The sequence below is a fragment of the Mustela putorius genome, unplaced genomic scaffold, assembly GCF_011764305.1.
Source record: "Mustela putorius furo isolate JIRA1106 unplaced genomic scaffold, ASM1176430v1.1 tig00000281_pilon_pilon_pilon, whole genome shotgun sequence".
Classification (NCBI taxonomy): domain Eukaryota; kingdom Metazoa; phylum Chordata; class Mammalia; order Carnivora; family Mustelidae; genus Mustela; species Mustela putorius.
Genome location: NW_025421343.1, coordinates 13254993 through 13268774, shown reverse-complemented (window position 1 = coordinate 13268774; position 13782 = coordinate 13254993). Strand labels below are relative to the sequence as shown.

General features: G+C 39.6%; 1 protein-coding gene across 1 annotated transcript in view; it reads right to left on the bottom strand.

Annotated features, from left to right (window-relative positions):
• KCMF1 (potassium channel modulatory factor 1) overlaps positions 1 to 13782 on the bottom strand; it is a 76609-nt gene that overhangs the window by 14358 nt on the left and 48469 nt on the right. Inside the window, exon 3 of the mRNA XM_045079087.1 lies at positions 8868 to 9007. Within this exon, the coding sequence (XP_044935022.1) occupies positions 8868 to 9007 (140 nt within the window). The remainder of the gene's footprint in view (positions 1 to 8867; positions 9008 to 13782) is intronic.

Here is a 13782-nt window from a genome sequence, read left to right as displayed (position 1 = left end):
GAGCTCCATGAAAAACACTTTCTTTTGAGTATTTGTTCAAGAGCTGTGATTTCAGCTGCTTAACCTGGGCTGTTCAGTTGCTTAAGTAGCTGCCTTTGGCTCAGGTGATAATCCCAGGGTCCCAGGATCGGAGCCCCTATTCGATTAGGGCTCTCTGCTCAGTGGGGAGCCTGCTTTTTCCTCTGCCAGCCACTCCCCCTGCTTATACTCTCTCTCTCTCTGTCAAATAAATAAATAAATAAACCTTAAAATAAAAAAAAAGGCAGTAGTTTCCCTTTATCGTATTCTATCGTTACTTTCTGGTAACAGCGAATGTTTGATGCACCATTTCTTTGGCAACCATGATCTTATTATGGTAGCACAGCTTCTCTGTCATTTCTTTTTGGGCCCTTTTCTGGATTCATTTTCATCCACACAATCATCCTGAATAGGCTCATCCTGTCTCAAAAGAACTACAGAATCACTCATATTCTACCATCCTCCACTCCCAAATAACAGCCCACGTGTGTGGCATGATGATGGAGAAAATAATGTTATTCCTCTGTACAAATGCCAAACCTTCCCTTGACTGTCCACCAACCCAAGTGGACAAATGTTCTGGTTTTAACGGTTCTCTATTATCTGGCCTCGCTCAGCTGATTCCATTTTATTTCTCACTATTTTCCACAACATTCAATGCCTTACCATCCCTTCTACTTCCTACATTTCTTTCTCAACACCCCATCTTAGTTCGTGTTGTCTCTTCCCTCTGAATAATGCCTTTCTTTCCCATTCTGTCCACTTTTTGAAATCATATCCATTTTTCAAAGCCTATGTAAAGTCATTAAGCCCTCTGACTTTTTCTGTGTCATTCTCCAGTTTTGTCAAATCAGGTAGTTTGGTCTTAAGATGTGCCATAAAGGGGTGTCTGGGTGGCTCAGTAGGTTAAGCCTCTGCCTTCAGCTCAGGCATGAATCTCAGGGTCCTGGGATCGAGCCCTCCTACATCAGGCTCTCTGCTCAGCAGGGAGCCTGCTTCCCCCCACTCTCTCTGCCTGCCTCTCTGCCTACTTGTGATCTCTCCCTCTGTGGCAAATAAATAAATAAAATCTTAAAAAAAAAAAATGTCCCATAAAGTTTCGTGTGGGATGAGGCCCTATTTTGAGGTTGTTATGGTAACAGCCATTGTGCCTTACTCCACGATTTAGGTACTTCAGGAAACGGTATTTCACACTTTACATATTATAATGCTTTTGGTTAATACTTGGAGAGACATATTCAGAGTCATGAACATTAAATCTTGAGAAAGGCCAGTAAAGATCTCCCTTTCCAAGCTGTCCTGAGTAACTGACCCAGGAATGATCTAAAACAGACTTTCTTCTGACATTATCCTTCTGAAGGCAAAGAAGTGGGGTAAATGTTGTGTTCCCCTCACCCCCTTCCCGTTTTAACAACTCGTTAATTTTTCTCAGGTACCCACACCTTTTCTCATGTACACCTTTCTACAGCCCCCATTCTCCTGTTTCTTTGCTTTTTGTCCAGTCATCACTTGAACTTTCCTTCTCCTTTCCCCCATTCCTTGTTTTTTTCCTCTACTATAGCTCTGGGTCAAGGTGTGAAATTAATCATGGTTGAAAAGATGAAAGGTACTGCTCTTGTATCTGATGAGTTAGGGGTTCTGGAGCAAAATTAAGATGTAGTGCAGTATGGGTGCACAGTCAGTTAAGCGTCTGACTCTTGATTTCGTCATGATCGCAGGGTCATGAGACTGAGCCTTGCATTGGGCTCTCTGCCAAGTCTGCTTGAGATTCTCTCTCTCCTGTCCCTCTGACCCTCCCCCATGTGCTCTCTAAATAAAATAAATGAGTAAATAAGATCCTAAAAGAAAAAAAAAAAAAAAAAAAAAAAGGACAGTGAAGAATCATGCCACAGCTCTACTACCTTCATAAAAGCTATTTATTTTTTCATCCTTATGCAAGTCTGCCTCCCTGCCACACACACACACACACACTGTGATCACAAGGAAGATAAAAACACAAGTTTATTATTTTTTTTAAAGATTTTATTTACTTATTTGACAGAGAGAGATCACAAGTAGGCAGAGAGGCAGGCAGACAGAGAAGGAGAAGCAGGCTCCCCTCTGAGCAGAGAGCCCAATATGGGGCTCAATCCCAGTACCTTGAGATCATGACATCAGCCAAAGGAAGAGGCTTAACCTACTGAGCCACCCAGGCACCCCAAAACACTATTTTAAGTCAAAGAATTTCCCTCTGTTCTTTAATACCATACTCACTTTCTAACATAAGGTTACACAGGCTTTCCCTAAGCTAGCTTTGAAATCAACTTCACCACATGCTGTGTTCTACCAACCTATGTGCTCACTGTGCTCTGGTTTCAAGTTAGGTGTCCAAAGGGCATTTACAAAAATAACTTTTTTTTAAAAGATTTTATTTATTTATTTGACAGAGAGAATCAACGAGAGAAGGAACGTAAGCAGGGGGAGCGAGAGAGGGAGAAGCAGGCTTCCTGCTGAGCAGGGAGCTCGATGTGGGGCTTGATACCAGGACTCTGGGATCATGACCTAAGCCAAAGGCAGATGCTTAACGACTGAGCCACCCAAGTGCCCTGTCTTCAAATAATCTTTTTAATCAGTTTTTGTGGTTTTATTGTTTTTATTTTATTTTGTTTTGTTTTGTTTTTATCTGTTTAAATTTGAGGGGTAGGTCAGGAAAAGAAGAAATGAGGGGAGAAGAGACAAAGCTGAAACCTGCTTGAAAAACTCTTCTGAGCCACCTTATAATTTGCCAACAGTTGCCAGAGAGCTCTATCTTTATACGATCTTCCCTACAAATCTTCCTACAAATCCTGCAGAACATTTCTTTGACCTGAAATTAGCTGTTTGGACACTGAACTAGACAAACCAACACTTCAGAGGACAAAGAAGAAACCAGATCAGTGGCTAAAGAAAAGATGAATTCAAAATGAATGTGTCTGACAGCTGCTGTCTTAGCCAATGCCCCCCTGCACGTTAGGCATTGTTTCCATTCAGAAAACTGCTGGTCTCTCTTCCCCTACAGGATTTTAATTCAACTTCAACATAGGAGAAAGTAGAAAGTAATGAAAAGCCTCTCAAATACCAGGCACAGATACCTTCCTAGAAAAGCTATTATCTCATTTTCTCAATAATTTCATAATTCTCTTGTTGGTTTTCATATCATCTTGAGAAACTGATTTCTCATAGAAACATCTCTTAAAAACATCATAACATATGCATACTGGATTATCCCAGAACAAACCTGGAACCTCTGTCTCCAGATAGGTGTCTCCTATCATTCCTCCCCGATTCACAACCCAAAAATCTGCTGGGATGCTAATGGCTGTATCACCCTTAAAATGGAAAGTACCATGATCTATCTGATTTTAAACAAATAAATGTGTTCAAAATAACTATTATTTCAAAATATGCAAAGACAGCCAAACACTAAAGATAGAAAAAGGTGATTTATAAAACAGAAAGTGTTTTGGGTCAAAACCAACAAAAAGCACAAAAGATAAAAAGTACCAAATCCTAATCTTCTACAGTTTCTCTAGCTGAATGCAGCTGAGCAGTGACAACATGGTTGCATATAGCAACTGTATTTCTCAAATCCTATGTATTTCTCCACTATTATTAAATAAAATACCCTTGTTAGTTCACACAAAAGCAGACAGCATCCAACTGCATTCTTTGATAAAGAATGCAAGCAGTAGAAGACAAAGCCTATTTTTTTTTAAAATGTATATTTGGCTTTTAAATGCTTACCTTTTCTGATTATCTAATTAAAAGGGTAAATGTGAATTAGAGTATTTAAGAAAGTATATAAAATTAAATTAGAAGATTTATAAAAACTATGGTTCACTGCACCATTATTGCCCCTAATAAAGAAATAAAGGTGTTAGGAAATTAGTTCTATATACGTACATATCAAAATAGTCTCTTGGGGTGCCTGGGTGGCTCACTTCAGTTAAGCACCTACTTTTGGCTCAGGTCATGATCCCAGGGTCCTGGGATTGAGCCCCGCGTCCCCGCATTGGGCTCCTTGCTCAGAGAGAAGTCTATTTCTCCCTCTCCCTCTGCACTCCCTCACCCAGCTTGTGTTCTCTCTCTTTTGCTCTGCCCCTTTTCTCTCAAATAAATAAAATCTTAAAAAAATAAAATAGGGGCACCTGGGTGGCTCAGTGGGTTAAGTCTCTGCCTTCGGCTCAGGTCATGGTCTCAGGGTCCTGGGATTAAGCCCCACATCAGGCTCTCTGCTCAGAAGGGAGCCTGCTTCCCCCTCTCTCTGCCTGCCTCTCTGCCTTCTTGTGATTTCTTTCAGTGTCAAATAAATAAATAAAATCTTTAAAAAAATAACAAAAATAAAATGGTCTCTCAATGAAATACAGATTTTTTAAAAGTTTTTTTCTCTTTTCTAAGATTTTTTTTTAAAAGATTTTATTTATTTGACAGATAGAGATCACAAGTAGGCAGAGAGGCAGGCAGAGAGAGAGGAGGAAGCAGGCTTCCCGCTGAGCAGAGAGCCCAACGTGGGGCTCGATCCCAGAACCCTGGGATCATGACCCAAGCTGAAGGCAGAGGCTTTAACCCACTGAGCCACCCAGGCGCCCTTTTTTTAAGATTTTATTTATTTATTTGACAGACAAAGATCACAAGTAGGAAGAGAAGCAGGCAGAGGGAGAGAGGGGGGAAGCAGGCTCCCTACTGAGCAGAGAGCCCGATGCGGGGCTCGATCCCAGGACCCTGGGACCATGACCTGAGCCGAAGGCAGAGGCTTCAACCCACTGAGCCACCCAGGCGCCCCTGAAATACAGATATTTTGATAGTAAGTCTCAAAAGTCCTATAGACAATTTAAAACATGTAGTACTTCTCAGAGCTCTCATGCATAAATCATAGCTACCAATGTTAATCTGGTTTGCAGATTTGATCTAATACTTTCCTGCTTGTTTAATTTAGAGATCAAATGCATATAATTGTTTATACACAAACTGCCACAACAGTGATGATAATTTCTATTTTGTGCTCTATGACACTCAAACAACTATTTAAATATTAATAAATGCCAGCTAATACCGATTATTCTGAATCATTAAAAATGACTTAAAGGTCCTTTTATGCTCTTACTTTTCTCCACAATAACCGTCACTGTTAAAGTTTACGTATGCGATCTGCCCCAACTACCTACCCTGAGATGGAGAGTCGCATGCTCTTCCAACCCAGCCAGCCAGTGCCACAGGAGTTATCACTCAAAATAAAATTGTCTCAAGTCAGACTGTGGGAAATTTCCAAAAACCATTCTTTCTCCTTGAATTTGATTTCTTATAAGTGGAACACAGTAAAACCACGCTATTTCAAATATATTCCATTCTATTATGAATACATCTAGGTCTTGATTAAAAAGGGAGGAAAATGTATCATTCACATAAAGGAAGAGAATTCAAATGCTGGCCACTGCCCTAAACCCCCATTCTAGAGAGCGAGGGAAATGAATAGATACATCAAATGAAAAACAGAAAGCAAAAATTTCCCAGCAATGACCTGTTTGAGCCCTTCGGTTCTGTTCTTAATTTCTGGAAGTGGGAAGAAAATGTTGGTAAACAAAAAAGTGCTGTTCTCTTTTAAGCATAATATTCTACAGATAAATTAGAAGAGATTTACCAAAGGAAGGAGTGAAAGAAGATTAACTACATATCATTAATGAAACGTTGCAGCGTGTTTCATCTAAAAGCAACAACAAAATCCCTGAAGGCTTTCTAGTTAGGGGCAGTGCAAGCTCAAATGGAAGACTGAAGGAAAATCTCAGGAGTTTTTTTCTCAGTTCCTTCCTACGTCCAAAGAAAAGTTTTTCTACCTACCATGTTTCTTCCGCCATCCTAACACTTCCTCAATAATCCGTATTTGCAAATCCCATTTGACCATGATTGCTCACCTCTACTACCAGATTGATGGAATTTAAAATTACATACTGTGCTCCTTCCCCTCTTAATTCTTCCCACAACCAAAATCCAGTTAGTTGCCCCATCTACCAACTCCCAGGGATTTTTAAGAACTCATGCTTAATTTCAAAATCAAACTGTTGATCATATTTGGTGTAATTCCTGAGATTATACCCAATCTGCTTCTTACACTTTTAACTAGTCATCACCTTCACTATGCATTCTATATCAGATGTTGTTTTTCACAGTATCTGGCTCTGAAAGGTCCCTTCCATACCCTCAAAATCAAAAATCTCTTGAGTAACTGCAAATTAATCTTAAGAATGGAGGGAAATCAGAGGTTGGGGCCTTAGAGTCCCTAGTTGAGAAAGAAAACAAAAATATAGACAAGGTTACAAAGTTGTCTACAAAGTTGTTTTGAAAATTAACCTTCAGTAGACTTTCTTGCTAGCTGTGTCAGGTTCAGTAAATGCTTATTACTGGTAACAATGACATCTGCAGTGACATAGCCTCTTGCCCCTAAATGTTCCAGATGGATACTGGTTAGAGGAGTGAGATCCTTAAGTCCTCTAGGAAGATACAAACAGCTGGCCTAGAGGACACATGCAGTGAACACAGGGGCAAAAGAAGACAGCACACTGCGCACCGAGCATTCAGAAAGAAAACTGTACAACAGGAAGAGAAAAGGAGGGACAGTTAGTTGTTAAATGAATACAGTCCCCTACCAAAATGACAAGTCATTCTTGAAATCCAGAACTTTTCCATGTTTGACTAACCATGACTTTGGCAAAACACTGCAATGGGGGATGGAGTACACCTAACAAGGGGACACATAGTAACATCACCCGGACATTTATACAATTATAACGTTACAAGAGCTGATAATATGCTCCAAATGCGTACAGAGAGCCACTGAAAATATTTAATAACTGTGGTGGCACAGGCAACAGTCCTCCAGCAATGGAGAGTAGTCAGGAAGCCATACACGGTGCAGCCTGGGATTGAGGAGGACATGACTTACGTGAAGAAAAAACCCTGTCCTTCATATCAAAGATTCTTGCTTACTTGCCGTTTTTCACTTGAAATGCCTGGGTGGAAACACATGGCAGATGCAGTGTTCATGCAGACTAGGGGCTGACGAGGAGGCAGCAATCCCTAAAATACTCTACCAACATCACTTGAAAAACAGTAAGGCCACTGTCTTGAGCTATGTACCGAGAGCCTGCCAACTTTCCAGGCACGTACTGAACAGGATTTCTGAGAGACACAACACGAAACCTTTTGTAGACAGCAAGTATTTAAATTTTCAAACCATGGATCAGGTATAGAGGAGTGTAAACAAATTTTGAGTGTTTACTCTCAGGAGAAAAATAACGGCAAAGCTGCTGAGGCAGACCTACTGATTCAAAAGAATTAGCCTTTCATTCATGGAAAGGACTTAACTTTCTGCTAGATTCTCCCATTTCAGATGCAGAATACCGAGTAGCCTTCCTATCTGGGTGGGGTGATGAAAACACTGTACCAGGACCTACTGCTAGTAACGATTTTAAGAATGCCTCCTTCAGTGGGGACACCCCTCTCTACTGTATCTAGATAACTAAAGTACCCAAACTTCAAAGAAATTAAATAAAAAAGAAAATCCCAATTTCCTCTAACAACCAGGACAGAGATGCAATCAAGCCCACATTCCTCAGACTGGTACCTGGGACTGTTCCCGAAGGAAGCCAAGTCACCTTTACAGAATAAGAACAGATTAAGAACAGTAGTAAAACGTGACAACAGTTTTCTGAGGCTGCAAGATGGTGCAAGACGAAAGCAGTTCTGAGCTGTTAGGTAGTAAGATTTGGCTGGAGGACAAACGTAATGTAAATTTACCAAATGTTTGAACTATAAATCTCTTGAGCAACTTTAAGCATCCAGCTAAGCAGTGTAAACGGGAATAGAAGTGAACCTGAATTACACACAAGTGTACAATAGAGCTGTAGCCAAGAGAAAAGAGGACAGTGGTTAAGTAGGGACTCTACAACCCGGAGGGACTTTGGCTGAGTTCAAACACCTGGCTCTGCCCCTTAATAGCCGTGTGTCCCTGGACACACTATTTCTCTTGAGTTTTCAGCTAATTTGGTTTGAGTACACTTAGGGGCTTATTAGTTGATGCAATGTGCAACTGCTTGTGCCAAAATTCTCCAAATTCCAGACCCAGAGTTACAGCTCTCATCTCTCACTTTATTTACTATTACCCATGGTAAAGGGGGGTGTACCTTATCATTTCTTAAAAGTTGAATATATGCTGACTCAGACGTCAAATAAAATATCCAAAAGGCTTTTAAGGCAGGATTTTCTTTGTGCATTATTCTAAGTCCTTGGTTTTTAGCCAAAGGGGAAAATTAGAGTAGGAGGAATTTCTAAGGACCTTACAGCTTTGATCTGAGGAAAACTGAGTAAGTGATCTGTTACAGTGAGATGTGACAAAGGATTACTGTACTTAATGACTTAAGATTTAAAAATTTTCTTAGGAAGGTTTCCTCATCGAAGAGAAATGAAGCAGGTAGCAAGAATACTCTAGAAAGAATTATGCTGCAGGCTGGGGTGCTTTCACCCTGTGCACAGGGCATTTGCTAAGGGCTCCTGAATTTGGTCAAGATTCCACACTGAAAAAAAAAAAAAAAGATTCCACACTGCACTTTTGGCAACAGGGTAAGAAAGGCTAGTGTGAGCAAATGAAGCGTGCTATCTTGCACATGTGCAGCCTCCTAGGATGTGTAAAACTTGCTGTTAAAAGATAATTTTAATAACTATTATGCCAACAGTATCAGTCCACTTTGCAGGAGATAAGCTGACAGTGACCTAGCTTTATTTTTGTAGAAATAATGTACTTCAACACATCCTTTTAGACACAAGGCTGCTTCACTTACCACTTCTGTTGATGTTTCTGCATGTTCAGAAGTAACATGTTCTTGAAGAGATGTCTCCGTATAGCCCATTTTTCCACAATAGGGACAAGTAAAAGACTGTGGCTGCTCTACAGAGAAAGCTTCCCCACCATAGTATAAATCTGAAAAATAATGTGGAGTTGTAGTAAGAAATAATTATTGTATTTTTTTTGTTTTTGTTACTTTTTTTTTTTTTACTACATAAAAATGTAAACAGAAGGTACAATAATGTAACACAGAAGTGTGCCTGAAATCTCCAACAACCTTACTTTGTCAAGGAGTGCTTGGGAACCTCTCTGCTTACTTACACAATATCCTTATTCTCCCTGGACTCTGACACCTCTCCAAAATTTCTTTTCTACCCATATAGCTATTATTGCCTTAACTTCTAATATCTTCATTTAATTTTGAATTTTTTTGGGGGGGGGGGGAGACTTTAAGTAATCTCTACACCCAAGGTGGGACTCAAACTCATGACCCCAAGATCAAGAGTCACACACTCTTCTGACTGAGCCAGCCAGGCACCCTCTCCCTTCATTTAATTTTGAAACAGCTCTCATTTCACATCTAGTTCTAATTTTATTGTAATTTATTTTTTCTTTATCTCTTATGTGTAGCCAATCTCACCACAAAGAATTAGCAGGGTGAGGGGTGCCTCGTGGCTCAGTTGGTGGAGTATGTGTGACTCTTGATTTTGGGATTGTGAGTTCAAGTCCCACACTGAGTGTTGAGATTACTTAAAAATAAAATCTTAAAAGAAAAAAAAAAACAATCAGCAGGGTGTATCCTAATACAAGAACACAAGTGCTCAGAGTATGCCACTGCGATCAATATGCCAACTCCCAGATACAGTTATCTGTCTAAAGCACACACCATTCCTACAGCAGGAGGGACCCAAAGCATTCAGTTCTTGTAAAATGCTAATGTGAATGGAGCACTACCACAATATACTCTGTTCAGATTGGTTACTGAAGAACCAACCAATTAAAGATAATCCATGCAAATAATTTGTTTGCCTCATTAGTACATTTCAAGTTCTATTTTTCTCCATTAGTAGTACAAAAGGAAATAAAATTTCAAGTATATTTAGTATGTTACATCCCTCCATTATAAATAACTATATGTAACATGACATAAATGCTTAATGATACGACCATTTTTGTGAGAAGAGAAAATGAAAGAGTATTCACTATATGACAGATTTGTTCACATTTGTTTTTAGGAAGATTCAGACTATCTTAAAAATATTTACCCATTTATTATATGCATAAGACTTGCCAGGTAGATTTGGGGTTGATGGGATAAATATATAAAAATGAATAAAACCTGTTCCCCTGATAAAGGGCCTGTACAAAAAAACCCATAGCTAACATCATACTTATTGGTGAAAAGACTGGATGTCTTCCTCCCTAAGACCTGGAACAAGATAAAAATGTCCATTCTTTTAAAGATGTCCACTTGTTAAAAGATTATTATTTTAAAGATTATTATTGTTTTAAAGATTATTTGAGAGAGAGAGAATGCATTCAGGAAAGAGGGGCAAAGGGAGAGGGAGAGAGACTCTCAAGCAGACTCCATGTGAGCCAAAGGGGGGGGCTGGATCCCAAGATCCCAAGACCTGAGCCAAAACCAGGAGTCAGAAGCTCAACCAACTGAGCCACCCATGCAGCCCAACTCTTGCCATTTCTATTCATTATTTTCTGGAGGATCTAATCATTAGGCAAGGAAACAAAATGAAAAGCAGCTAGATGATGGGGCGCCTGGGTGGTTCAGTTGTTAAGTGTCTGCCTTTAGCTCAGATCATGATTCCAATGTCCTGGGATCAAGCTCTGCATTGGGCTTCCTCCCTGGCGGATGTCTGCTTCTCCCTCTCCCATTCCCCGTTTCTACTCCCTCTCTCAGTCAAATAAATAAATAAAATCTTTAAAGAAAAGAAAAAAAGAAAGAAAAGCAGCTACATGGAAAGGAAGAAGTAAAACCATCTCTATTAACAGATGACATAACCTTGCATATAGAAAATCCTAGGGGTGCCTGGGTGGCACAGTCAGTTATGCATTCGTCTCTCAGTTTTGGCTCAGGTCATGATCTCATGGGTCATGGAACTGAGACCCACTTCAGGCTCTGCACTCAAAAGTTCTCTCCCTCTGCCCCTGCCTGCCTCTCTATCTCAAAATAAATAAATACTGGGGCGCCTGGGTGGCTCAGTGGGTTAAAGCGTCTGCCTTTGGCTTAGGTTGACTGAGCCCCACATTGGGCTCTCTGCTTGGCCGGGAGCCTGCTTCCCTTCCTCTCTCTCTGCCTACTTATGAGGTCTGTCTGTCAAATAAGTAAATAAAACCAAATAAATAAATAAATAAATAAATAATAATAATTATATATATATATATTTAATACATGATATGCTAATAAAAATAATTAATTAAAGAAAAGGAGAGAAAATGCTAAAAAAAAAAATCCACTAAAAAACTACTATAATAGGGGTGCCTGGGTGGCTCAGTGGGTTAAGCCTCTGCCTTCGGCTCGGGTCGTGATCTCAGGGTCCTGGGATTGAGCCCCACATCGGGCTCTCTGCAGCGGGGAGCCTGCTTCCCCCTCTCTCTGACTGCTTCTCTGCCTACTTGTGATCCCTGTCTGTTGAATAAATAAAGAAAAATCTTTAAAAAAAAAAAAACTACTAGAATAAACAACAAAAACATTATAGGATATAAAATGTATGTACAAAAACCAATTGTTCTTCTATACACTTGCAGTGAACAATCTAAAAGTAAAATTTTGGGGGCACCTGGGTGGCTCAGTGGGTTAAGCCTCTGCCTTCAGCTCAGGTCATGATCCCAGGGTCCTGGGATCAAGCCCCACATCGGGCTCTCTGCTCTTCAGGGAGCCTGCTTCCTCCTCTCTCTCTGCCTGCCTCTCTGCCTACTTGTGATCTCTGTCAGATAAATAAAGAAAAAAATCTTAAAAAAAAAAAAAGATAAAAGTAAAATTTTTAAAATCCATTTACAATAACAAAAAGAATAAAATACTTAGGAACACATTTAATGAAAGAAGTATAAAACTTATCCTCTAATAACTACAAAACTTTGTTGAAAAATATCAAAGGTGACCTAAATAAATGGAAAAACATCTCATGTTTACGGACTGGTAGACTTAATACCGTTGCTCTCCAAAGCAATCTACAGATTCAAAACAATCCCCATCAAAATCCCCGTTGGCCTCTTTGCAGAAATTTGATGAGCTAATCCTAAAATTCTTTCATAGAAACTCAAAGGGTTTAGAATACCCAAAACAATCTTGAAAGAAATAAAAACAAAACAAAACAAAACTGGAAGACTCACGCCTGTCAATTTCAAAGCTTACTATAAGCTTATAGTAATTAAGATAGTGTAGTACTGGCATAAAGAAAGATATATAAATCAGTGAAATAGACTGAGAGTCTAGGAATAGACACATTTATGGTCAACCAACTTTTCTTTTTTAATAGTTTTACGGACATATCTTAAACACATACAAATTGTGTATACTTATGGTATACAAATTGATGTTCTGATACATGTACATACTGTGAAAAGATCACCAAAATCAGGCTAACATAACAACCACCTCTACACAGTTACCTGTATGTGTGCGTTGAAAAGGATTTAAGACCTATCCTCTCCAAAAATTTCAGTTATACAATATTGTTAACTATGGTCATCATACCAAATATATCAGCTCTCTAGAGCTTATTCATCTTGCATAATAGAACTTTGTACCTTGTGACCAACATCACCCCGTCTCCCCAACCTCACTTCAGGTCAACTGATTTTTAACAAGAATGACAAAGCAATTCGTTGGATAAACAAGTCTTTTTCAACACATGATGCTGGAATGATTGGGTATCCATATGCAAAAAATGGTCTACCTCATCATTCCATGTACAAAAATTAATGCAACATGGATCAAAGATCTAAAAGTAAAAGCTAAAACAATAAAACTCTTAGAAGAAAACATTGTTTTAAATCTTTGTGATCTTAGATTGGCCAATGGTTTTTTAGATGTGATACCAAAAGCATAACAAAAGAAAAAATAAACTGGACATCATCAAAATTATAACTTCTGGGGCACCTGGGTGGCTCAGTGGGTTAAAGCTTCTGCCTTCGGCTCAGGTCATGATCCTGGGGTCTGGGATCGAGCCCTGCATAGGACTCTCTGCTCAGCAGGGAGCCTACTTCCTCCTCTCTCTCTGCCTGCCTCTCTGCCTACTTGTGATCTCTGTCGGTCAAATAAATAAATAAAATCTTTAAAAAAAAAGAAAAAATTAAAACTTCTGTGCTTCAAAACACACATCAAAAAAGTGAAGACACAGGGTGCCTGGGTGGCTCAGTCAGTCAAGTGTCCAACTCTTGATCTCAGGGCCCTGAGTTCAAGCCTTGTATCAGGCTCCACACTGGACGGGGAGCCTAGTTTTATAAATGAATAAAAGTCGGGGTTGGGGGGCTGGGTGGCTCAGTTGGTTAAAAAGTTACCTTTGGCTCAGGTCATAATCCCAGGGTCCTGCGGTGGAGCCCTGCATCAGGCTCACCAGGGAGCCTCCTTCTCCCTCTCCCTTCCACTCTGTCTACTTGTCCCCTCTCTCTGTGTCAAATAAATAAATAAAATCTTGAAAAAAAAAAAAAAGGTGAAAAGACTCATGGAATGCAAGAAAATTTCTACAAATCATCCACCTGATAAGGAACTTGTATAAAGAGTATACAAGGAACTATTAAAACTCAATAATAAAAAAGACATATTACCCAATTAAAAAATGGGCAAAGGATCTGAACTGATATTTCTCCAATGCGTATCTACTGCATGACCAGTGGGCATAAGAAAAGATGGTCACTATCATTAGCCATCAGAGAAACATGAATCAAAACCC